Consider the following 27,461-nt stretch of genomic DNA (forward strand, 5'->3'; position numbering starts at 1 on the left):
TCAGCTGCGCTCTTCCGATCTCCTACACGTCAGCTTGCCCTCCGCCCGCCCGCCCGCCCGCGGGCGTCTGCGCGAGCCCGGCCGGCCGGCGGGGGAGATGTGCTCGGGCTCCGCCGGATCGGTTTCTCGGGGTTTGACCAGCTGTCCCGGGCTAACCCTGCTCCTCGCTGAAGATGGAGGAAGTAAAAACAGGATTACCCTTAGCTACAGATCCACTGCCTTAGTTTCCACCACCAACTGCAGTGCACAAACACACGTTAGGCACAGGAAGGGAAGAAAGAGAGAGAGGGAGAGGACACACTAACAGTAAACACAAACAAAAGGGTGATGGGATTATTTTACTGCATGCACTGCTGAGGTAAATCTCCGCTTGGCTTCTTTGCGTGGCGAAAGGACAGCTCTTGTTTTATTTGTCTTCTAGATTCATAGATTATGTTATCAACGTGTGTACGGTTTGCAAAGGGGTTGAGGGTTGTGTGTGTGGGGGGAGTGTTTTCAAAGTTGAGTGTAATTATGTGGGATCTCGTTTAGCGGTGTGCCGTGATCGAATGACTTGTTGCTGTTAACCAGTAATAATAATGATGTAGACGCTTTTCTCTGGGGAGGGATGGGTTGTGGCTCTGATTAGGGAAATGATTTCTGTAAAGGACGCTCAGGGAATCTGGTTGAAGATGATGTCCTCTGCCTTAAATGTATCGTCCCCTCCTTGTAATCTGCTTTCTGGGATGTTAATGGATTAATCAGTTCTCATTTCTATAGCTGTCATGGATTGGGACTTGTTCTTGCTTTGTTTTAACTTGAATTCCAAGAAGAAAGATTAGATAGCCTGGCATAAATTGTAGTTGTCTAGATAGAAGGTATTATACTGTTGAATTGAGAACAAAACAAAACAAAACAAAAATAATAATAATAAAAAAAATACCGGTGTGACACATGTAGAAAAGCAGCAGTTATATCGCTTTGACAGGTTCTGGTATGGGCGAAAGAGATGGAATAGAGATTTAATTTCTTCTTCTTTTTTTTCTATTTTGCCAGAGGCCACAAAACAGTTCTGTGAAGTTGGCCTAGGTTTCTTGCTGGGTTCTGCCTGACTGTCCCTCCCCTCGTACCCCCTCCCTCCCCTTTTTTTTCTTTCAGTTTTCTTGTCTTAGCTTTTGGTCGATTCTTAAGGAACCGGTGGATCAAGTTTTTTCTCTTCTTGTTAATCGCATTGCTGAAGCACTGACTGACCTCTCTCTCAGTCTCTCCCTCCCTCTCTCTCTCTCTCTTTTTTTTCCTCTTTCCTGAAAGTACGTGGTGCCATTCCTGAGTGACTTTTCCTACCAGACCATCCCAAAGGGACGAGGGGGCGGGGGCGGGGAAGGAGGAGGACGAGGAGGAGGAGGAGAAGGAGGAGGAGGTTGTTGGGGGGGGAGTGTTCCTTCTCTCTCATTTCTTGGTTTTGTTTATCAGCCGATCTGTTTGCTGGATTCGGGCTTGGAATGACCCACCTGTAAAGTGCTTTCCCCTCCTCCTCCTCGCCTTGAACTCTGCAGGGGGCTTGGCCTGGAGGGGGCCAGGGAGGGAAAGGGGGGGGGGACACAAAAAACTTCTTTCTTTCTTTCTCCGTTTCTCTTCAGCCCGACATTGTCACCTCCTCTTTGAGGGGTTAGAAGAAGCTGGGATCTCCCGACAGAGCTGGAAATGGTGATGAATGTTTTTTAATCAAAGGACAATTTCTTTTGTATGTACATTTCGTTTCTCTTTCTCCCTTTTCTTTTTCTTTCTTTTCCTTCTCTGAGGGTTTAATAACCATTTCACTGATGGGGCAGACTTCTTTTGCTTCTAACTGACGCTTCTTTTTCGTCTGTGTGTTAAATGTGTACATTTTTAAAGAGATAGACTCATTTGTAAGAGCTCCGTAGAAACTGCTCCCGTTTAAACTTTAGGGATCCCTTTCTTGAAAGCCTTATGTAATCATAATTGAAAGAATTTGATAAGAGTAGAGCAGGTCGGAATTTAGCTGCTATGTAGTTACTGAGAATTTGATCTGATTATTCCATAAAGAAAGAAAAGTTTTGGGGGGTGGGAGGTGTGGGAAGGCTGGTGGTGAAGGGGAGGGGAGGGGAGGGAGAAGGGAAGTGGTTTTGGAGACAAGAAGTGAAGCTGCCTGTTTTCCAGTAAGTAATGGAGAAATTCCAGGAGCCAGGGCTAAATATACTTGGCGATCAATACAGAAATGGCTCATTGTGAATAATTTAGCTGCTGGTGCTGTGAGAGTTTTGAAACTAAAGGCAAAAAGGACCAGGGCCAAAGGAAAAAAAAAATAAGTAAAAAATCTCTTCAGGACTTGTCAGTTCTTTAACTTTTCCCCTCAAAGAATACAGTTAGATTATCGATCTTTTCATTACGTGAATCAAAGCTAGGGGGTGTCGTCTCATACAATCTACTTTTGTTTCTGGGGATTAAGTTCTGTTTTGTGTTATTCGTGCATGAAAATCATTCCTCATACTTGGGAGGAAACGATCCCCTTGTGCACAGCCAGAAGTTTCTGAAATGTTGGAAATGAGAATGTCTTAAGTAAGCTTGGCATTGGTCCCCAGCCATAGCCAGTCAGGAAACTCAGGGTACACTGAACAGGTGCTTACACAGAATTTGGGGTAGGCTAAAACGTCACTGCAAGCCAGACAGTTGGCCAAGTGCTGCAAAAGTCTTCAGGATAAGGTCCAGCACTAAGTATTTTTATTTTGTTTTCTTCTGTTTTGTTTGTTCTCCCCCTCCCTATTAGAACATGATGAACCAACTTGCAACAATTGTGAATAGAGCTGTCTGTATACTAGGGAAGTACTCAAACTGCAGTGCGATCTTGAGAAGTAGTGAATGGTGAAAATACTCAGATAGCAGTTGAAGTTGGCAAATTTGAGCTATATCCCACTCTGTATTTCTCCCCCCACAAACACACACACACACACACACACACACACACACACACACACACACACACTCCCAGGTAAAACAGGTACATTTTGATTAAGAGAGTCATTCTTTCCTTACCACAGCCCATCTGACAGCACACTTATCTCCAGCGGGAATCAGATCATTTGCAGAGTTCAATGACTTGCAAATGAGCACACACAGTACACTGTAGTATGTTTCTTGGGCACAGGTTGCAGGAGCAACATGGACTAACTGCTTGGGGCTTCCAATACGTTAAGAGTTTAATGGCAGATACAGGGAGGAATCCTTGGGTTAAGGTCGTAATCTTTTGTTTTACAGCACTGCACGTTGACTATGGAAACAGACGCTATTGATGGCTACATAACATGTGAGTATTCATTTTCATTAATTTGCTGCTGGTACTAAAGTTAGCTTTGTGTTACCTGCGTGTAGATTCCCGAGCCACGAGTTTTTGTTACAACTTCTCTAGTTTTATTTGCTATTTATCATCCTACCTTTTAATGAGTATGAGGAAGGATTAACAGAAGCAAAATAAGGGGTTCTAGAAATATACTTATTACAGATCTTTAGTTTCCTGTTTTCTTGGTTTCCCTGTTTAAGTTAAGTTCAGGATACATCAGGCTACAGATATTTCTTCTAGTGTGGTGTGTACTAAAGATTTACTACTAGGTGACTTAATTTTTTTTTTCAAACACATAATATGAAAGAATTACTTTCTTAAGTTCACTTTTGGGAAAGCAAGCTGTCTTTTGAACCGCCCAGCTAACATTTAAAAAAATGTTCACTTTAAGTTGAACATTTAATGTTGATGTTGAAGAATTAAATTAGATTAATTTACAAACCTTACTGTTTCACAATTATTTTGGACCTCAGGTGCTCCCTATTCCCACTGACTTGTGAGTGTTGTGATAATAAAGTTTGTCCGTGTTTTTTTTTATTATGGGCTAGTTGTGGTTTGTTTTGTTTTCCCATTTCATTCATTTACTATGTGTTTTATTTCCTTGTAGTTTCTGTTAAAAGAAAAGCATGTTTCTTGAGCATTCAATTCTGCATGCCCTATGAATATAAGGCAGTTTGAATAATTAGATATTCTGTGACAATGAACAGAAACCAAAAGATCTTATTTTTTGAAAGCAGGTGACAATGAGCTTTCACCTGAAGGGGAGCATGCCAATATGGCCATTGACCTCACCTCAAGCACACCCAATGGACAGCACGCCTCACCAAGTCACATGACAAGCAGTAAGTCTTCATTTTATGTTTTTTTTTTTTTAATTCTCAAGCTAGAGATTTGGATTTCTCAGGTCTGTGGGGGTCTGCTCATTCTGTGGTGTAGCTACTGCTGTAGCTTTTGCTAAGAAAAGAACAACACAGATTTATTTCCGTTCATTCTAGTATCATAAAACATGAGCCTGCTTACTAGTCTGAACTGTCCCAAGGTGGTGTTTGCTAGCTGGTGCCTACCTGTACCGGGTAAGAGATATTAGGATTTGCTTATTGTTGTTTTGACTTTGAGCTTCACACCTAGATTTGTTGTTGTTTGATAAAAAAGAAAATTATGGAAATTTGTCATTTCTGAAGGACTCTTCAGGGTTATTTTTTCTTAAAAAAAAAGTAAACAATAAGTAGAAGAAATAATTTTTTTTGCTGCCTTGGTATGAAGCTAAAACATCAGTGACAGAATTGAAGGGTTACTTGCTTTCTCAGAAAAAAAGAAAAAGCAATGTAAAAGTTTCTCCTTCAGAGGATTTGCAGTGAAATGTCACTGAAGATTTGTGAAACTCATTTGCATCCATTTCCCTAAGAAAGTGGAAAGCAGTTTGTGTTAGATTGTCCAGGAAAAAAACAAACAAACAAACAAAAAAGATTTGGAAGGATGCTTTGGATTGCAGAAATGGCTGTTTGGGCGCTTCAGTGTTTCTGAGATGGAATGTCATCTACAATGTTGAGTGTAATAAAAAGGCAGTTGGCTGTCAGTGTGAGAGGACAAGATGCTTTCATTTGTTAAAACTGTAGTTTGTCTTTTAATTAAAATGTCTTATCAGATTAGTGAATTAAGTGCAAGTGGTCTGTTGCTGCTAATTCAAAACAATTTGTAGTGTTTCCTTTGCACTTTGGGTATATGTTAGAATATTAAATAGAAAGGATGTGTTTTATGTTATATTTAGTTTAACTTACTACTTTTCTATTTGGGTAATATATGAAGGAAACTTTTTTTATTTGAAGATTTAACAACTGAATAAAATCGAATAACCTGTTTAATTACCAGCATATTCTTAAGTCAGTTTTGCTTATCTGAGAGAACTTCTCTTTCACAGTCTCCTATCCTGACTTAAGTTGCTGTAAAGCTATAAACGTTAGAACCGAAAACTTCCGAATTCTAAGCAAAGTATATGAATTACTCTAGAATTCAGTTTGTAGACTTTAAATGATTATCTTAAAATGATTTTAGCTACTGTCTTGGAATCAGATTGAACTATTTGACTTTATTTCATTTAAAAGTTTTCTTTCTTTTTATGAATGAGGAAAACTTAGTCAGAAAATTTTATTCTTGAGGCAGGCATTAAAATTCCTCTATGGTGTAGAAAGGACAAATAATGATGATGTCAAGTGATTCATGCTGAATTTTATATTGTTAATCTCTTGTAATGGATCTTGTAGCACTCTTTTCTTTTGCTTATTGATTTGAGAAAAGTTATATTACTGTAATAGTATATAGATGTTTTGCATTTTAATATTTAATATTATTAGTACTTTGGTAGGCTGTCTTTATTTGTCAGAAACATTTTTTCATAAAAATGTCTAGTTAGGTAAGTTAGATTTATATAGAGGTTCTATTGTATCCTAGTTAATCTTTAGAGACTGTTAAAAACATTGAGTATGTACAATACAGAGTAACTGTTGACTGGACTAGCCTGCCATCTCTAGTCACCACCAGAAAATTAGGAAGAAAATGCTTGCTTGCTTAGTTGGCCCTTTGTGATCTGCTTTTCTGAGTGCTTCATTCAAAAAGGCATTTCCCTTCTCATTAAAGAAACATTGCAAAGTATAGAAATGGTTAATTTGAACAAATAAGAGTTGCCTGTCACCTCACCCCAGCTTTTCTCACCCAACAACTGTAAACTGGGTTTGGTAATTTTGTGTATGTGTGTGTGCTTAAATTTTCTGCCTGTGGCAATTCCATGTTAGTACAGTTTTTGGCTAAGTTTTACGTGTTTTTGGAGTTTCTGGTTAAATGTTTTGGCTCTCACTTCAGAGCTGTCTGTTGCATCCTCTATGTCGCCTCTATTTACAGCATCTAGGTTACCCACTTAGGTGTTAGATGGGGAAGATACCCCGTTTCCCTCTCTGTTAGATCTTGGAGAATCATAGCATTTTAGATGGCCAAAGCAAACACTGTCTGAGAAAGACTCTCGTCTGTTCATTAGAGCAGAGACCTAGAACTGGTCACTCAGATGTTTGAAACTTGGAATAAATTTTGTATGTGGGGGTCTGAAAATTCTCTCCTATGTGAGACCACTTGCCTCCATCTTCGTTTATATATGCCTTTGACTTTGATCAATGGAAATCACATGTCCTGTGCATTAAAAGAATATCTTCAGATTTATTTCTTTCGAGGCTGTTTCTTCCAAACGTGGAATTAAAGTTGGGATTAGAAGTCCTAATGCTAGAGGTCAATGTGAAGACTCTTCTGATAGGATAAGATAGTGTCTGATAACAGGATAGAAGCGTCTATGTGTGAGGGGGAAAGAATTCAATTTTAAAAGCTTAGAATAAAGTAAAAACCAACCAACCACAACAAAAACAAAAACAAGCCTTGGCCTTTCATAAACTAGCTTCCTGGCCATAGCAGCAGTAAACGCTGGAGATAAAGCACTGACTCTGCCTTCAGGAAAGGGGTCAGTATCACTATAAGGTACCAGTCTTCCGTTAAGCGGAGTCAGTGACTAGTCTAAGATGAAGGGCATCTATATTCCAGCTCCCTACTATGGCATAAAAATAATGACAGCAGCTATCATTACTTGACAGTATTAGAATAGAGTGGGGGTGAATTGTTAGAGAAGGAAGAATGTTATAATGCCTGGCAGTCTTGAGTTTTAAAACCACGAGTAAGATAACCTTCAAGGAAGTAACCGGAATTAGTGATCCTAACGTCTTATAGTGATTCTTCCCTGTGTTTTAGCGTGATTTTCATAGAACACTTTAGACTTATTCTTCTGGAATGCGGATCTCTTTGATAGGAGGATGGGCACTGTTGCCCCGAGATCATTAGTGTCCAAATTGAGTTTGCTGACAACTTTCAGTGTCAGGGATGACAGGATGTGCCTTGATGGCTACTGAAAACACACGGTGTTAAGTGATTTTAGAAACAGAGTCTGGAAGTTAAGAATCTGAGATAGACAACTCAGAACGATATAGAAATTGTGTTTTGCGTTTTGACCCGTGAGATGAAACTTATCTTGTGATTCAGTCTGTTTCTGGGCCAGCTCATTCCCAATTCTTGTGCCCTCGGTTCAGTATCACTTTCAAACTATTCAGTCCTTACAGCTGACTGTTTGTAACATTTAAATTTTTTTTTTTAAAGAAAATTACAATAACCAACTAATGAGTATTCATGTGTACAGGCCATGGTATGCATGGCAAGGCCATAGAAGAGTTTGCTGGCCTCAGCTACTGCCTTCTGCTCTGTGGATCGTGGGTATCGAACTCAGGCTTTCTGGGTTAGCAGCAAACCTTTTTGCCCCCTGAACCATCTTATCGGTCTTTGAACTTTTTTTTTTTTAAGGTTCTAAATTAATCTTTTTTTTTTCTTACATCTACTTTTAGGCCAAAAAATGAATTTTATTAGCAGTTATAACTTTAATGATATGCCAATACACCGTGACTTAAACATTGTTTCTATTGCTTTAAGGTTCTAGGAGGGGCAGCCATGCAGTCTCTACTGCTGATCAGTCAGCTTGATGGCCGGGTGGCATGCATCGAATCAGAAGAAGTAGTAATTCTAGTTTTACAAGGCTCTCACTAATAATCAGGTCAAGGAATCTAGTTTACTCTTTTCATAGCGTTTTACATTCCTTCTTTTCATAGCTAGTTTCCATTTTTAGAACACAGTGAAGCAGACGTGCACCATGAGTTCCATTTCTCACGTGTGAGAATGGAGGCTGGAAGAGATCAGTTGACCTCTTCCGTCACTTAAGAAAGACAAAATTCTCAGAGTTGGGTCATTATCTTGCGGGTTGATTAGCTAACTGTGGTCCCTGCAATGTCAGCCTGTGATGGTGCCTGCTGTGTCCGTTGTGGACCCGTATATTAGTGGCAAGAAGAAAACAAAAGAGAATTTCAGAAGTAGAGGAACGTTGGTATGTGGATGGTGCGATGTCAGTGCTCCTGTCACGCTGCCCTCCGACGGGGTTTGTGCGGAATAGCTCAGGATGGGGTTCCCTGGCTTTCGGAGCTGTCCTCTGCCGCTTAGTTTGGCAGTCATCCTCGGCTGCATTTCCATAGGACACACCCCAACGTAGCACCAGATGAGTCTGATGGAAAGCCTAAGTCTGTTTGGCTCATAGCGGTGATGTCTGCGTGTGTGCGCACGCACGCGCGCACGCGCACACATGTGTGCGGGTATCTACTGACATTTGGTTTTCTTTGGCTAGAAAATTGAGGACAACAACACAAAGCTTTGATTTAATGCCTTCAAGCTGTCAGGGTTGAGTGTCACGACTGTCTCCAAAGGAGACAGATGGGAAAAAGTTACAAAAGGAGCAAGTGTGAGCAAGACTTTGCAGGTCATGAACAGCAAAACCATTGCATTTCTTCCTGTGCCCCTCATCCAACCTCGCGACTCCATTTAGGTTGCTTAGAGGTGAGATTTAAGGTCTGTCTTTGAAAAACAAGATGACTTTTTGTAGAAAGGTTATGTATCTATGTCAAACTCTGTGTTTCCGCCTCTTTTTAAATGTTATATGATTGGTTCAGTTCACTGCCAATCGTCCCGAGAGCGGCTTTCCAGGGAGACCTCTGGGTCCAGTGCTCCTCTTTCCCTTCTGATACACTGATCAATTTTGATTATTCATGTATTCTGATCTTATGATAAAATGGGAAACAAATATCACAGTCCAAAAGTGAAGTAGTAGACGTTGCTGTTTTTTACTTTATATAAATAAATAAACAAATAAATAAATAAATACAGTAATCTGATGATACTTCCCCTTTGTGAAGAGAGATCCCGAAGCTCTCCACTTTGAAACCCTAGAAGGAATATTTAGGAACACTTGTGGATTTCGTCCTGTACAGTTCTTACCGTTGCTGCATTTCGGGGAGGTGGGCTTGTCCATGTTATTGAGGGTACTGCCACCTCTCAGAGGCTGTGCCAAATGCTTCCCATATTATCTACTCAGTCTCCACAATAACTCTCTAAGGGGAAGGAATTTCTCCATCTGGGAGGATGAACTGAACATCAGAAGGTGTGTGATCGGTCACCGCCTCATGCTAGAATTCTCGTTCCCTAAATAACTTACTACCACTCACACACACCGTAAATGCAAAGCTCAGCATTTTACTTGACACCTGTCAGCTCCAGTTTCTTACCTGTTATTTTAGGGTAACTGAAACCTACCTCACTGGGCTGTTGTGATGTTTAATTGAGGTAATACATGAAAGCTGCTCAGCACAGTTAGCAACACGTTGTCAAATGTGATGCATGATTACCGAGGTTGTTGCTCAGAAGAGTCAATATCTTCGTTTGTTTGTTTGTTTGTTTGTTATGTAAAATGACTCACAAGGAAAAGAGATCATATTCAGATCTAGGTCTGTGTGAAATCTGTGCCTATTGCTCTGTCTGTTTACTGCATGGGGCCATGGAGCAGAGACAGTATCTGTGATAATTTAGCATTAAAATAGAAGATAAATATCTCCTAGAAGAGATCTTATAGAAGCATAGAGCTAGAAAGTAGCTGAGTTTGCCTGTGCGTTGGATTTTTCTTTTACTCACATCAGTGTTTGTAAGTAAAGGCTTTTCATTTTACTACATGTAGAGGTAAATCACTTTATCATTTGTGCCCCAAAGACTGTAGTCACTAAGACTGACCAAAGACAAAGCCCTGATGGCGATTTCCATCCACTTGCTGCTCAGTTCTTTCCTAGAGCTCCCATCTAAAACTTAATCTCATTTAATGCTTCTGAATTCAGTATGGTAGATTCTGTTATAAAGACTTGTTTTGTTTTCAATTATATTCAGGGGTGTGTCTGTATAGGGATAGGTGTGCACAAGTTCAGGGGCGTGCAGAGCACAGAAGAGACTGTCTGGTCCCCTGGATCTGAAATTATAGATGGTGAGGGGTTCTGGGAACCCAATTCAGATCCCCCCAAGAGCAGTCAGTGTTCTTAAACACTGAGACCTCTCTCTAGCCCACAGTGCCATAAATTCTTATCTCGTAATCACTTTGTAGGCCACATTTGTACATTTTTGATGTGATAGTTTGGTTGTTTGGAGTCAATTCGAAATATAATTGGTAATCTTAGACCTTTGGCATTTTGCTATATTATTCTAGTTGATTAATTTAGCAAATGTTTGCCTGCTGTTCACAAGAAGGGGTGAGTGGAGGGGTATACTATTTTTTCCTGTGGGAAGTATACTCTGGAACAGACAGAAACTTACTGTCAGTATCATATTGTAGTAAGTGGAGTCTTGGTAGGAGGAGGTGAGAAGTCATACGATTTCATAGGGAGTGTTCTAGAGAGAAGCTGTTTGAGCTGACATGTTGTAAGTACAAAGGAGTTAGGGGAGAACTGAAAGACTTTCATTAAATGTCTACTCCCAGGGAGGGCTGAGAAATACCACACAGCATTCTGGGAAAGAGAAACAAGCAGATTGGTATTTCTGGAGAGTCAAGTTGGTCTGTAGGAATTTGAAGCCAGAGATGGCTCTGGAGAATTAATCAAGGTTGGTCGCTGGAATATCTTGTATGACAGGAAATGTGGCATTAACTATTAGTGGAGCCCAGGGTACCAACAAAGCAGGTGACTTCAGCTTTTTGATTGACATGGATTTTAGTGTCTGTAACAGGAGGGGAGCAGGCTCTGGATGGGGAGTTGGTGCATCTTTAACAGGCTGCTGTAATGACTAAAGTGACCAGCCATGAGAGCTGGTGGTAGTGGGATGAAGAGAAGGAGAAGGCTGTGGGTCGCATTTTAAAGTGGACAGGACTTTGACAGCAGAGTTAAGGAGATGGAGCATTGAGGATTGACCCTTAACTTTCTGGTGAGATTGGGGTGTGTTCTGTCAGTCAGCAAAGACAGGGAATACTTACAGCTAAGTTACTGGAAAAATAAAAGTTCTAGTTTTGAATTTGGAAGGGGATAGTCAATAAGGGACAGGGTAGATTGAAATATGAAGTCTTCATTAGTGACTACAATGCCTTTTCATTTCTATTACTTTACTCCGCTATTACTTTAACACTAGTGTTTCTTAAAATTTCACTCATCAGTAATTGTTAGAATTTTGATCAGTCGCCTTATTATCTCAATTATCTGATTCAGTAAAAATTCTCTGTTGAAATGAATAAGCACAGGATTTGTAAACTTTTTGCTTAACAGAATCTTTTTTTGCTTTCTATTTTCAGAAGTTGAGTTAACTTGTGTAACTGACTCACTGGTTTTTCAACAAAATATCCCAGCCCTTCCATTTAAAACGTTTGTGGTATATTTAGTATTATAAATTATATACATACATATATGTATATTTAAAAGCCATAAGCCTAACATGTGCCATAAATCCAATGTTTATACTCTATAAATTACCTTTATTCTGTAACCTGGATCTTTCTTAATAACCACGTATTTTATAATACATGACCAATGGCTAGCTAAGTGTCAGTCAGTTCTGCTACGTAGTCAAAGAATGTTAGCATTCAAATCCAGATTCTTTTTCAGAACTTTGAGATAAATATATAGATACTATATATGTATTATACGATTAAAAAAAATCTATGATGTTACCTATGGAACAATGTGTTGCAACTGATACCTTAATTAACATTTTTGTTTAAAAATGTGTATTGGATAATTTGATCTAAAATTGTAATTTCCTAATATGCCATCATAGTTCATATGAATATTAAACCACCTGAGACTTCCGTTATGTATGAAACTTAAGAACTCTCTAAAATGAGTATTTAATTGGTCTCGCAAACATTTATGGAGCACTTAATTTATGTGGTATGTGGCCGATGTTAAAGAATGGAAAACTATGAGGTGTTTCGAAGAGGCTGTCTTTAAGGGTTCAAGTGAACTGTATTTCATTCTGTAACATAGGGTCTCTACTCCCCCCAACCCCAGCCATCCATGGCTTAATCAGATCATTTATGTCTTGTGAACATGGGTAATGGGTAGAGGCCATTTGGTGAGAGTTACAGAGTCAAGTATTTAATGGTGCAGTGTATTGAGCCTCACATAGACAGGTGCTGTCTCTGCAGCTGAAGTTTTTTTGATGCAGTCTCTTCTCCTTTAAGTGGTAGCGAATTTAGGCTCCTCAGCTCTGGTTTCATCCCAAAGCTCAATGAAATAATAATAATAATAATAATAATAATAATAATAATAATAATAATAATAATAATAATAATCTTCTACTTCCTCCTCCTCTTCTCCTACCTTCCTCAGCTACCTCAGCCAAATTCCATCTATTACCTACATAAATACATGTAATCAAGTTATAAGCAATACTTGCTGGCCTGGGATCTATTCATTTTCTTTAATATGATTTATATCTGTCTTAAATTTGTTAAATGTTGGTTATATAGCTTAACTCCATAAAGGCAATCTTAGATTGCCTGTAAAGTCTTCCTCCACTCTTACTGTCATAAATTTCTACTTGGATTCGCAGAGACAGATTGGCAGATGATGTGGTCAGCAGTTTAAGAGGCCTTCATGATGCTTTAGGTGAAGATGGGAAAGAGCTCTGATACCTGGAAAAGTTGCCTTCAGTGAGCTCAAGACTGATGAATGAAACCAAAACTTTAATTCCCTAGAACTGCTCATGTAATCTGACCATTGCAAATGAGATCCTCTCTCAAAATTACAATACTTCATGTTAGCTGTTATAAAAGATATTCTAAATAATGAGTGCAAATTAAAGAATTTTTTAAAAGCAATATTTGTATTGTAGGGCAACATCAAAGAAGTAAATCTGAGATTTCTGCAGCTATCATTGAGGCTCGTGGTCATATTTTATCTGTCTCTCTAGTCCCCACATAGGTATGCCCTGGAGGAGGCCAGAAAACATTTATTGAATGAAAAAAGATTGCATGTCTATTTAAGGTGCTTTTGACTAAGTTGAAAAAATTTGCAATTTTGATTTCTTAGATGTTAAATAACTTACAAATCCTAATTCACCTGTGTATTCTAAGTATGTGTTTATTTTTATAATATCTCATTCTAAAAGATTTATTATCTTGAAGGCAGTCCCCAAAAGATGATCTGTCTAGTCTACAGATCTCTTTAAGATTTCTTGTCCAATCATTTTCAGTGGGACCTAAGATAACTGTGCTTTAAGTGCTCCCGTGAGGTCTCATCGTCTTCAGTACTATTGTGCCATCTTTACACAGAACGTTTAGAGTTTACAGATTGAATTCCATATGTAATTTTACAGGCAGCTCTCTGTCACTTATTTAAAGCTGTTTTTAGTAGCATGTACAAGATGAAATGCTTCAATTAACTTTTCTTGTGCGCTGCAGATATTTTGAAGAGCATGTAATTAATCAGTGAAAAGTCACGTTCTAATAAATTAACATTCATGGTGTCGACACCCTTGACATTTTTGTCGTTACTCTCTTATTATCATTGAAGCTGTAGATCTCCTTACACCTGACTGTATCAACTCTGCCTACTTCTTACTAAATGTAAGGCTTGGCAATGTTTTGAAGTGCTGAGGGTACTATTTTATTCTCTTTCAGTCGAATTAATGTGAAGCATTTCCAGTTAAGTTCTAAAGAGGCACCATTGTTTCTGCTATAATGTATAGACATGTTTTTTTTCCTATGGCCATTCTCATACGGTTTCATGTTTTACTTTTGTAGTTTAAAACACACATATTTTAATGCATAGTAGCTATATGCAGAAATAGTTTTCCCTATAAAATGTTTTATATATGATCTTTTAATTAGACTTGTACAAATCTTTACCTTTTAGATGGTCAGATATTACTTGTTTTAATACGTTGATTACTGCTTACGTTGAAAAGTGGCCCTTATGTAGCTTATAGGACTAAGAATTTGTTTAATTGCTGATTACAAAAGACTCTTCCATCTATTTCTTTTAAAAAGAATTGCTGAGATCACTTCTTCATCATCTGAAAGTAGAAAAGTGGGCCTTTTAATAGGATTTGTGACTGCTAACCAATAGATAGGCACTATCTACTCATTTGGGGTAGTGTTTCTAAATTTCAGCAAAAATACTGACAAATACTTTATTTTGAAATATAGAGTGAATTCTATTACAATATTAAACTTTCATAAAGTATTTTAAAATAGTTGATACTGCTTATACAGACTAGGAAATGAATACTGGTATTTGCTGTTGATCACAATTCTCAAAAGTGTGAATAACACCGTTGTCTCAAGTTTATGATCCAATGACTGTTCAGGTTCAAGATCTGGGGAACAGAAGAAACAAAAAAAAAAAAAAAAAAAAAAAAAAAATAGATGCCGGTATGTCTCAGCAACATGAAGCCACAGGTTGTTTTTATACAAGTTACCACCGTAAAGCTAAATCTGTTTATGTTTTAATGAATTTGATTGGCTTTAATGTGAGTAAAAAAATCAATAAATCAGAGAGCCTATTAGTAAATTAGGCAATAGATTTCATTCCATTTTACACAGGATAATGCTAGTTATCTTAAGGCATATATGTGAATGTTTGTGTAAAACCACAACCAAGAGAAAACCTTGCACTTTTTACATAGTTTTATGATTTGTAAATATAGACAGGCTTTTTGTTTGTTTGTTTGTTTGTTTGTTTTTAATACTAACGAGGTTTACATTCTTTGGAACTCTTATAAAGAACAAATTGTTACTTGTGCAATTAAAATAAAAATAAATTAAGTTAGCTGGCCATCTTTCAAAGATGTGGAGCTGTTATGTATTAAAATGTGGAGCTGTTCTGTATGAGAGCTGATTCCACCTGGGATCCCAGGAGTTTAACCCTGAATGGCAGTGATGTTACACCAAATGGCCAGATGCTACGGAGGGTAAATACTGAAGCTTGGGGGCATTTCTGTATACAAATCTTATCCTCATATTTATGGAAACCTATTTAAGTTATTTAAAAAGTGTTTCTTTTTTGATTTTTCTTTTTGTTTTCTTCCTTCTTTTCTTTCCTTCCTTCCTTCCTTCCTTCCTTCCTTCCTTCCTTCCTTCCTTCCTTCCTTCCTTCCTTCCTTTCTTTTTCTTTTCAAGATGGTTTCTCAGTGTAGCTTTGACTATCCTGGAACTCACTTTGTAGACTAGGCTGGCCTCAAATTCACAGCAGTTCATCTGCCTCTGCCTCCTAAGTGCTGGTACTACACCACCAGGCTGTGTAAAGTTTTTTTCCTTCTTTCCTTCTTTCTTTCTTTCTTTCTTTCTTTCTTTCTTTCTTTCTTTCTTTCTTTCTTTCTTTCCTTCCTTCCTTCCTTCCTTCCTTCCTTCCTTCTTTCTTTCTTTCTTTCTTTCCTTCTTTCTTTCTGTAAAGGATTTTCTTCATGACTATACTACAGTTGAATTTCCAGATATGTTGTCCTCCCAAACGTGAGTGACATTCATTCATAGATTAAGATGCTGTGCACTTAACAATGCACATCAAGATGTTAAAATGATTTCTGGCAAGGACAAGGGAGAAACTGTAGCAGATAATGGTAAAAGAAGTATGAGTTGAAGGAGTCTACATTTACACGTAGATTTTCTGTTCTGTCTCATATAGGATAAGCAGGTTTACTTTCCTATAACAGCCTCATTATTCTTCTGCATGCCCATCAGTTTATGACTCCATTGAGTGGTGCTTCATGTTTCTAAGTTTTATTTTTCTATTTTTATTGCGCGGGGGGGGGGGGAGCATATGTGAGGCCAGAGGTCAACGTCCTCTGCCTTCCTCTTTTGCTCTCTGCAGTACTGTTTGTAGACTCAGTCCCCCACTGAAGCCACAACTCACAGATTTGACTAGACCTGGGATCTATCTCTGTACCCTCCAGAGCTAGGGTTACAGGAGCGTGCTGTCACAACTGGCTTTTTAAAAAGTGGGTTCTAGGGATCTGAACTCAGGTCTTCATGCCTGCACAGCCAGCAGTTTACCGCTTAGCCATCTCCACAGACCAATATTGCTGTTTTATTTATATGAGTGTGTTTAGACAGAAACTGGTTTTGTATATTATCAATAGGGTAGGACTAGTAAAATAAAGAAGAGAGCACGGGGAGGGGTGGAATAATAGAAAAATCAAAGACAGCCCAAGAATCAGCGAATTCAAAAGCGAGGGAAAGAAACAACTCCACTGATAAAATAAGAGCTAGCAGACAGTCAAATGGCAAATGAAACAGGATCCTTCTGTTCTTATTCTCTCTGAAAATATAAACAAAGGAAAATCAGAATTTATCAGTCAATCAAGGAACCTACTTGCCTGAGTGAGAAACTCGGCAGTAAGAGTGGTTCCCAAGAAGGAAGGTGAACGGATAAGCCTTGGATTCGGGGGAAGAAACAGGCTTCTTCAGATACCTGGAAATGGGAGGGTGGATGGTTAGGAAAACTCGTGTCTTAAGTGTTTGAGCCTAAAAACACTGGCTAGTAAAAACAGCATCAAAGTAGAAGACAGGGGTTGCAGATGGAGGTCAGGTGGTGGAGTGTTTGTCTAGATATTTTGCTTTTTCATAGGTATGGGTTTATCTGTGTTCAGATAAACAGACTTACAAATATTATTTGAAACTAAGCTTGTACCCAGATATAAAGCAGTTATTAATGTTGTTGTGTTCAAATCAATTACTAAAGCAATGAAAACAAAATTACCTAATTAAAGCCAATCACAAACAAACCTGTGATGTTTGTGTGGGGAATAATTGAAGTGGTAATTACGCAGTAGTAACACGTTTCTTTTAAGAATGGCGACTCAGAAACCGTTTGGGGACAGGGTAGACTTTCCTACTCAGCCTTGTCCACATTGACTTTTTTTTTTTTTTTCCGAGTCATGCTTTGTCTGTGTAGCCTTGGCTCTCCTGGACTTGATTTTTAGACCTGGCTGGCCTCGAACCCACAGAGATCTCCCTGCCTCTGCCTCCGTGAGTGCTGGAATTACAGGTGTGCACCACTGTGTCCAGCTGACTTACTTTTATTTTTTGACTTTTCTTTCTTCTTTACTGTGAACTTGTTTGCCTACATATAGAGATTATTCAGTGAGTGAACTCCTGAGGTGGGCTCTCAAATTTCAAGAACCTCCATAGTAATCATCCGGTATGCCCCTTGTCCTAACTCTCTGTCCCACATCGCAAAACTTTGTGTTAGACATGTGTCAGACATGTCCAGTCTGGTTTCTCCCTTATCCTATGAAGAATCAAGGATAGGAGGGAATGGCTTTCCCAAAGATTTCATAGCAGAATTTTTATGTAAATTTTTTTTCCATGTACAGACATTAACTAACCCTTGGTCAAACGTTCCTGGGTGTAAACATGATATCTGTTGCCCTCCCTTCTGTTTAGCAGTGTCTTCTCTAAAATTTGGGAAGAGATTATCTCTTTTCCCTCATTACTTGGTGACTGTGGCTCAGCTTATCTCCCCTGTGGAACTGGAAACTGCTTGAGGGCAGGGAAAATGACCATTTCTGTCCAGTTTGTGTAACCCGAGGGCAGCAGACAGGGTAGGGCTTTGGAGCTGGGATTTGTGTCTGGGTTGTATAGTATTTCGTTTTCATTTACTAGTTTGTGAACTAGGACAAACTGTCTTTTCTGATTGTAGGGATCCATAAAGGAATCTTAGAAAGCTTTTCTTACATTGTCTAATGCATTTCAGGACCCAGTTTTTTTTTTTTTTTTTTTTTTTTTTTTTAAAAAAAAGGAGTTCCTCATTTACACAAAAGCTTGCTAACACAGTGCCCACTGCAGTCTTTCTATTAAGAAAGCTGTCTGTGGACTTTGGGACACATTGCAAGTGAATCTGTGTGGGCTGGCTGAGTGAATTAAACAGCCATCCAAGCTAGTCTAGATGCCACCTCATCAGCCACCCACCAGTTTGGTCATTTCGGTTATGTTCTCTGTTGAGGACACCAGGGAATCACATCACCCAATTTTCAAATGGATGCCCTGAGTGAGCATCCGCTAACTGTCTTCTGCATATCCATCCAAGCAGAATTCTCAGTTGGGCGGTAGGAAACTTCTGGGCAGCATCAGTCCTGTTTAGAGATGACTCCAGGAGCGTTTGCTGGGGGGCATCCAGATGCTCAAACCCTAACAAAAGGGGCTAAAACTTTGACCCCAGTTTTGTTATTCGTGGGTAGAAAGCCTGAGTTAAGAGGCAGAAACGCTTAAAGTTAGAGTTTTAAAGTCATTGTTATTCGTCTTCTTTCCAATAGTATTGCTAATCTCTCTGGTCTAAATTCTTTCAAACATAAATTGGCCCTTCAGTAGACACATGAAAATGGTATGTACTACTATTGTTTTTAGTTGGCTTTTATCTGGAATTTAGAAATGAAAGCTTATTAAGAAACATGAGTCAAAATGGCTCTTCTTTGAAACTGTTGGACAGCTCTGTTTATGCTGGGGCGTGAGGCCAGACCTCAATTTTCCTCCGACAGTTGTGGTAATTATCACATCTGTCCATGATGTCATTATTATAATAGTACCTGGGGTGAAAGACAGAGCCGTTACAGAACGTTTCCCCCTCAGTTTAATCTTTTCCTGAAATATTGTTTAAATATATCTAAGCAATGTCCAGGCGGTTTGCTAGATGAGTAATCATTATCCGGTCTGTCAAGATCCCTAGAGCTGAAAGGTATAGGCAGTGTGTTCATTAGTTTAGGGAATATCAAACCGTGTTGTGTTTTAACGGGGCATCTTTTTATTCCATTTATGGAGATAGAGAATGTGTGTGTATGCAAGGTTATGAAGGCATACATGAGCTGGTCACTGGACAACTTTCAGGAATGGGTTTCCCTTCTTTCCTGCCATCCTGTGGATCTCAGGAGAAGCTCAGGTCTCAGACTCTACTTCCCAGGCATCTCCCTGCCACAGGGCATCTTCTTAATGCTGAATCTTTTCTAACCTTTTTTTTTTTTTTTTAATATTACAACAAAATTGTATGCTGTCTGCAGACTCATAAAAATGTAATTTGGTTGGCACAAAGATCTGGGAATTAAGTCTTTAATATTTAACTGGGAACATTACATAGGAAAGCAGCATGTGTAATTCCAACTGAAGGTATAAGCATGAGTTTGTAAATCTGGAGTAACAATTTAATGATAATGAGTCCTGTGCATTTACAGGTTGAAAAGAACCTTTTGCTCTAATCAATATGCAGTTGAATGACTTTTTTTTTTGTAATTTTATGAGTGCATTGAGCCACTATAAAATATTTTCATCATCTGTTGAAGTTTGTTTTAAATCACAGTTTAAAAATTGGCTGGCCCCCGACGACCCTATCAGGTTCCAGTGGACACTTCCGGTCCAGTGGTTACATAGATTACAGATAGTCCTAGTTAAACTAAATAGGTCACAAACCAAAACCAAAAATCATGAATCTGGGAAAGGGACAGTTCTGAATAGGAGGTTGGCAGGGGCAGGAAGGACATAAGAGACAGTATGAAAGAGTTTAATCAGAATATATTATATACTTGTATAAAATTATACAGCAGATTCAGATTTCAAAAAAAATGATTCAGTTCTAAGGACAAAAGCAAGCAACCGGTTGGCCCCCAAGAGTGATTGGATAGTTCAGTATGCCCCACCTGCTTTCTTTTCATTGTTAAGCTTATGGGTATTTGAGATGTTAATGTGTTTTCAGGATCACGTGTCTGAATGGTTGCTATTAATTGCATTTATCATTTTATTGAGAAGCACTTATTGTTTTAAAAGCCCTCCTGCTTTGAATGCAGTGGGTTCACATTTTTGCTGTCTGTGAGACTCCGAGCTTAGCCAGAACACTGGTTACTGTGCTTCCTTTTCTACTGTGTTCGCCTTTTCTGGATTGTCTATTGAGGTAAAGAAGGTGACCCAGGGCGTTAGCATCATCAAGGAGAAGCTTTGGGTGGTAGTGTAAGATGCGTCATCCTCTCTAGGAAAAGGAAATTGGGGAATTATCACCCAGAGGTTTTGGAGTCAGTGGAATAGAGAATCTTCTACTCACCAGTCTGTCTCGTTAGCAGGTCCTCTTCTCTCATGATGTCTATAGAGACTTCAGGTGGATTTGACATAACCATCTCTAGTACCATTGCTTTCTTCAAACTTCCAGTCCTTCATCACCTGCTCTTCTGAAGTATCTCCTGGATGGCAGCTGGTCTTTCCATGCCCTATCCAGTCACTTCAGTCTGCAGTTATTTAAGTCTAAAATTCTGTGGCAGTTTATAACTGGTCTTCTGATCTCATTCTGCCATTTTTATTGCCAATAATTACACAGCGCATAGACCTGGGCTTTCTAAGCTAGAATCAGTATAATTCCACTGCTACAAAAATTTAAATTTTTTTTCCATTGAAATAGAATAAATGAAAATCAGTTTTCAAAGTCTGTAAGGACCTCTTTATATTTGTTCTTTTCTGCTTTGTTTTTTCTTGACAAGACAAATTGATTTCCCTCTCAGCACTCTTTCTATGTCTTAATTGAAGTTGTCTTTATTTTCTTAACTCATTTCTTTGGTTGCCTCTTGACTGATGCTCAATAGTTATAATAAGCCCTTCCTAGACATTTGTTAATATTTCTCAATTTTATTGCCCTAACACTGTCTGAAACCATTGAATTTATATCCCTTTTCTCTCAATACATACTTGAGGAACATTAGTAGCCTCAATACCTGTACTACAGCCAGGAGCATAGTACACAATAAACATAGAGTCGTGAATTAATTGGCTTGCTATCTTGTTCCTTCAGTCCAACGAATTCTCTGTAAAGCAATCATGGTATATTATGCCACCACATCCACTCCAAAGCCTGCACTGTGGAGATCTGTCCACAGGGCTGAGATCGCACAGGAGGGAGTCCAGTGATAGAATGCCTTGCCTTGTGGCTCTAACAGGGTGTTGCTTTCTCCCACCCCCACTTACCTGTGCATTTGCTTCATTTGCAACACAGACTGGACACCTGTATTCACTGGGACACAGCAGACCACAGAGATTTATTTATTTTTCTGAATTGATTGCGATAGTGTTTACAATATTTGTATCTGTGTTAAGAAACAAACAAAAAGCTAAGTTTACTCTCTAAATTTTACTCTCACAAATCTGTTTCTTCACAAGCCTATTTTGTTGATTTTTACGATGCGAACTTTATTTAGCTTTTCTATTTGATTTTGTATTATACTTAATAGTATTTTAATTATTATGCTTGATTATCGTTGTAATTTAATGGTCTCATAGTACTTAGGAAAGTAAATGCTTTATAACAAAAATCAAATCTCATTTCCTAGAATGTTTGGAAATACACTTAAAAAAAAGTTAGTTAATTCTATGAAAAAAAAAACTCATTGCATTTTAGAAAATTGAATGTGTGTACTCAAAATTTTGATTAGGACAAGTATACTATAGATTCTAACCTACTGTATTCGGGTCATTATATGACTTTGCCCATTGTAGTTAAAATAAGGTGTTCAGATTGAGATTGACTGTCTGGAAAGAGGTGGTATTATCTAGACCCCACAGCTGGAAAGTCTGGCTATGAAAACCTTAATTGATCAGTACCTTTTCATGTCATTATCCAGTGACTAAGGAATGCTGGGTGGAGCTGGCATAATGGGATTTTCTTTTGGAAAGTATCTTCATTGTAATGGTGTCCCACTGGGCATTTAATAAAAAATGATATTTAGCAGAAACAATTTAGGGCTTAAACAGACACCTACCTTAGTATCTTGCTTATTGCAAAGCTTCTGGCTCAGATCTGGAGAGAGGCGCAACACTGTGAAGCATAACTCTTGTCAAGGTCCCATTGACCCCTTCTCCACAACCTGCCAGTAATGAAAGGCCTTTGATAATTAATAAGCATAACTGTCTTCTACCTATTTTATTTACAGTTTTCACGGCTAATGAATTAAAAGAAAAAGTCCACAAGGACTTGGTTGTTTACCTCTGTAATAGCAATTTACAGATGATAGGTGTGGGGGCTCTTACAGCAGCCTATAATAGCAGTTGATGTAAGTAGCTGTTCACCATTCTGTACTGTGGTTGGAACCAGAGAAATAGAAAATTGGTCATTTCCCGGCAGATAGCAGTAAGTTTCAATCCAGTCGAAATGCTCTATGTACTGTGATAGGTTTATAATTATTACCCAAAGATTGATGGGTTTTTTGGTGAGTGTAAATTTGTGCAGCAGTAATCCATTAAGAAATCAATAATCAGTCCATTCTGATGTGTGGTTCTTATTCAGTGTTATAAATGTGTGCCAGAAGCTGAACCTAATGTTTTTGATGTGCTGTGTGTGTGTGGGTGTGTGTGTGTGTGAAATCAAAGTTGACACTGAGAAATACATTTTTATATATGTATATTTATTCTTATTTTCTGTGATGTGTGCATGTGTTCATGCGTGCACATGCATTCGTGAACTTGTGCATGTCAGAGCATGACACCAGGTACCTTCTCTTTAGATTTGAGACTGTCTCTTATGGAACCTGCAGCTCACCGCTTGCTCAGGCTGGCTGTCCAGTGCTCTGTGTGTCTGCCTCTCAGAGGTGGCCCATGGCTCTGCATCTAGCTGGTTCTCTGGCTGCTGGGAATCAGGTCCTCATGTTTACAAAGCAGGCATTTTACCAGCGGAGCCATCATCCCAGGCCCTTATACTTTTTCCTCTTTCAATCAAATGTTCTCTTGTGGCACATTTGCTTAAAATGTGTGCGTTTTCCCAACCTTTTAGAAAAGTTTCTCGAAACTCTTTCAAGTGTTCCTGTCTCTTCTGCTGCAGTGTTGCTTTGTTTTTTTAGTATTGGAAATGGTATTTATGTGTTTTAATTAAATCATTGTTTCTCTAATCTGGAAGTAATTTATTGCCACATCTGCATGGTCAGGGAAGTTGACGAGTCATGCTTTTTAAATTAAATTTTAACCTTAAAGCTATGATCTCACAACAAACACATGTTAGGTTTACTTATAGCCAGTACTTTGTAAGCACGAAGTTGGATGTTCTTGGAGGAACTCAGGCATGATGCAGAACTGACCCTACCCTCAAAAGAGCTTGTAGTTCAACGAGGAACAACAGAGAAGTGAAGAAATGGAATGGGTGGAAAGGCGGCCGCTCTGTAGCTAGAATTTCAGTGGTAATGTGCAGTAGGGGTGAACATGATAAGGTGGTGTGAGCTTCATCCCACAGGATATTACAACATTCTACAGAGTCTGAGGCCTGAGACCAATCCATCTAAGTAGAGATTATAAATCAAAATGTTGTAAGCACATGATAGCCAGTTAAAACAGCGAAGAAAGATGTAAAGGGAAAAACGAAGCCTGTCAGTTTCTTGCATTACCAAATGCCTACGTGTCCATCCATATCGTTCAGTGTGTACTGGCCCGCGCAAGGGTCTGCATATATTCTCCCTTTCCTAGTGTTAATGCTAATGGGATTATGTGGTGTGTACTGACCTATGGCTTGATTTTTCTTTTCAATTTGATTTTTTTTTTTTAATATTTACCCTTCATTCTTGACTTCACATGTCTGCTGTCCATGGAAGGTATGCAGTGGCATCCTTCAGTGTTAGGCATATTTGTTACTTATCTCATTTTTCACTGATGAACATCTAGGTTATTTCTAGCTTTTGGAGGGAATGTCTAGGTCCATCCATGCCATTGGATGTTCTGTGTCCCCTAGAACAACATAGTTCAGTCCTTTCAGGAAGATTTATTGTGCTAGTGTGTGTCACCCCTAACCCTGTTTTTTGTTTGGTTGGTTGGTTTGGTTTGGTTTTGCCTCCATTTGGTCAATGGTATGTCTTTTCAGTTGTGGTGTAAATAACTGAGAGAAAATTATATGCCTATATATTTAATGGTTTTTTTAAATTGTGTACCTAAACATCATTTTACTTTTGTTGGAAAGTCTTTGTTTAATTTTTGCCCCAGACAAAGCTCCTGCTTTATTGTCCAGGAGAAATTATATGCCAAAACACTAGGAAGAACCACAAAAAGAGAAAATATTTTTTTTTGGGAGAGCTGACATCCTGTGTAGGGGCCATGGGCTGTGGACTTGATTTCTTTTGAAATTGTCTCAAGGCTGCTGGGGGGTCTCCATTGCTCCACAAGTGTTCATTGAGTTGTCTAGAGACTTTCAGGCCAAAGCCTGTCTCGGGGAAAAGCAGAGCTCCTGCCCGCATCTGTCCTGCACTCATTCAGGACATGCCTCCCTCACAGGGGAACCCTGAGTCTGGTGGAGAGGAGAGAAGGTTCATCCTGGGACTCGTCTTTACATGAGCAATTATGCATGGAAGTGTGTTGCTGGCATTTGTTTTTCCTCTGAGGTCTGACCCAAGAACAAGATGCCTGTCAAACTGTTAAGGCACGTGCTTACAGGCATGAGCTTGCTCTTTAACATGAAGAAAATCCTGTGTCCCTCCCTTCTCTTAGAACGGCAGATTGAGGTGTCCATTGATCCCATTTTGCTCTGCGCCTGTGTAATAACATTTTAAAGTATCAGACTTCCAAGTCGCTTCTGGAGTACAACCCTGTGTGAGTGTGTGTGTGTGTGTGTGTGTGTGTGTGTGTGTGTGTGTGTGTGTAAGAGAGAGAAAGAGAGAGTTAGTTACATCTCTCTGCTGAAAATAACCCTTGAATCAAACACTTGGACATGATCCCACAGGTCATTTAGAACAACTTCCTAAACAAAACAAGAATGTCCTTGACAGCATGTGTGACAGGTGGGCCCTGCAGTTTTACCTCACTGCTTCCAGTGCTGGCTGAATGGAGATTGTCACATTGTGATTAGCTGTCATTCCTAGAAAGCCCTTCCTTATGTCCAGCCCTCCTCTGCCTGCCCAGAATGCCACTGTTTCTTTTTTACTTTCCATTTTTCCCTCTAATTATCTCAGAGGAGTTTATTTTCTTTTCTGTGTTAATGATTGTGGACCAGGTTTTATTTTGTGTAGGAGAGAAAATACTTTTTGTAGATTTTATTTTATTTTTTACAGTTTTTCTTTTTTCCTTTTTTTTTAACAGTTTTAAAATAAAACTTGCATTAAGACATTTTCATACACAGCTTTTCATATTTGTGCAGTCCCCCTCCCCCTCGAGACAGGTTTCTCTATGTAGCTTTGGCTGTCCTAGACTCGCTTTGTAGACCAGGCTGGCTTTGAACTCACAGCAATCCACCTGCTTCTTCCTCCCTGAGTGCTGGGATATGTGCTACCACACCTGGCCTTTTTTTTTTTTTTTTTTTTTTTTTTAAAAACATGTTTTTTTTTTTTTTTTTCACTTTTGTGGTTTAAAGACTATCTTAATTTCCTCCGAGGAACAATAACATGTTAGCTGTATTTCATATTGGCATTTTTCTCTTGCCGCCATCATCTATATAGTTGCAAGTAAATCATCCCAGTATGGTAATAGCAAAAGTAAGACAAGTCCTGGTTTGTTTTCTACAATTGATATCTTACCGATGTTGCTCATAGGCATTTTAAACTCGAAGCTTTTACATCTTTGACTTGGCAATTCAAATTTGATCATAGTTAAAGTAATATTCTGCCTGAAACCTAGGCATGTTTTGGAGACAAATATCCTCTGGCTTCCACTTATAATGCGGCACAAATCTGTGTGTGCACATTTGAGTTTGGATCATTACTCTGTTGTTCTGAAACCAAACACTCTGTGACATAAAAGGAATCCTAACAAAATGAGGGGAGGAGCCGGGCGGTGGTGCACTCCTTTAATCCCAGTCTTCAGGAGGCCCCTGGATTTCTGAGTTCAGGGAAGACCATTCTACAGTATGAGTTCTAGGACAGCCAGCCATATAGAGAAACTCTGTCTCAAAAGACAACTCCCACTCCCCCAAAACAAAGGGATAGCAATATAGAGACATGATACAAAGCTCATGGAATCATCTTTGAGGGTTTCATGTGGAAATTGACCACAGTTTTCCAGCTGACATTTCTTACAGAAGATTCACAGATGAAAAAAAAAAAAAAATCAAAAAAAACGGTAATGCCAAATTTCTAAAAGTGTTTCTAGTCCCTGGCCTTTGTTCCTCTGAGGATATTAGCAGTGCCCTGAATTGGCTTACAACTCCATCTTTCTCTCTTGCCTGAGTGGCAGTTTTACCGATCCCTTATTGGATTTACTGTCGTAATTCGATATGGAACTGTGCTGGGAAGCATATATTTCAATATGTTCACCTTAGCAGTCTAAATCGTTAGGATGGTGACTCACTCACTTTTACCAGGGAAATTAGCTGGCTCTGTTTGTGTGAACACGTTGGGAGGAGCTGGCCCTAACTGCAGAGATACCGCCCGCTTTCCAGGTCACCTGTAGCAAAGCCAGCACAAGGCAGGGTTGGAGTCTCTTTTGATTAGCCAGGCTAAATTTTGTCAGGCATATTTTTGCTTTAGTTTGGAGAATTATCTTCTTTGGAGATTCGCTGGCTGGGAAATGATTAGATGCTCATGCAAGAGGCCCATTAGCCCATTTAATTAGGACACTGCAGGTTCGTTGAGGATTCACGTGTAGGTCAGATGCTATCCTGCAGGCCTCCCATCATGAAGACGTGATGGAATTTGGGGAAAGAATTAACCTCACAACTAAACTGCTTAAAAATAGTTCTGTCACGAAGCCCCGTTTGCCAGTCTTGCTTGATGATGAGAATCATCGAGGATGGCTTTTCAAAGTAAAGGTTCCCAGACCTCCCCCCATGTATTCTGAATCAGAAGCCTTTCCAGGGAGGAGCCCATGACTCCAAGATAGATCACCAGGGAGGCAGGTCTGAGAAACCTTTTCAAGGGCTCTCTATGTGGAAATGGGAAAGGAACTGTTGCAGTAGCTGGACGATGCAGCCTGCCTCAGGCCGTGGCCCTGGCTTTGCAGCACCAGACAGTAGAACATGACTGTTCCATGTAGGGGATTATAAGTCTTTGGTAAGGAAAAAAATAAATTAAAATGTAAATATGTATCACTGTGTAGTTTTTTGTTTTTTTTGTAAGAATAAGCAAAAAACCTCTACTTTTTTCCTGTGCATCCCCTTTTTTTACTTGCCTGTGCCTCTTTTTTCTCTCTCCTTCCTTCCTTCCTTCCTTCCTTCCTTCCTTCCTTCCTTCCTTCCTTCCTTCCTTCCTTTCTTTCTTTCTTTCTTTCTTTCTTTCTTCTTTCTTTGTTTTTGTCTTTTCCTGTCTTTTTGGTTGGGGTATTATGATAATA

At 39.1% G+C, this 27,461-nt stretch overlaps 1 protein-coding gene across 1 annotated transcript in view; it reads left to right on the forward strand.

Annotated features, from left to right (window-relative positions):
* Nucleotides 1–335: 335 nt before the first annotated feature.
* The window catches only part of Ikzf2 (IKAROS family zinc finger 2), a 138,964-nt gene continuing 111,838 nt past the window's right edge, over nucleotides 336–27,461 (forward strand). The window contains exons 1-3 of the mRNA XM_055617037.1: nucleotides 336–358; nucleotides 3,234–3,304; nucleotides 4,075–4,179. Coding sequence (XP_055473012.1) covers nucleotides 3,271–3,304; nucleotides 4,075–4,179 — 139 coding nt within the window. The 5' untranslated portion in view covers nucleotides 336–358; nucleotides 3,234–3,270. The remainder of the gene's footprint in view (nucleotides 359–3,233; nucleotides 3,305–4,074; nucleotides 4,180–27,461) is intronic.

This window comes from Psammomys obesus, unplaced genomic scaffold (genome assembly GCF_907164565.1).
Source record: "Psammomys obesus unplaced genomic scaffold, mPsaObe1.curated_primary_1811, whole genome shotgun sequence".
Lineage (NCBI taxonomy): Eukaryota > Metazoa > Chordata > Mammalia > Rodentia > Muridae > Psammomys > Psammomys obesus.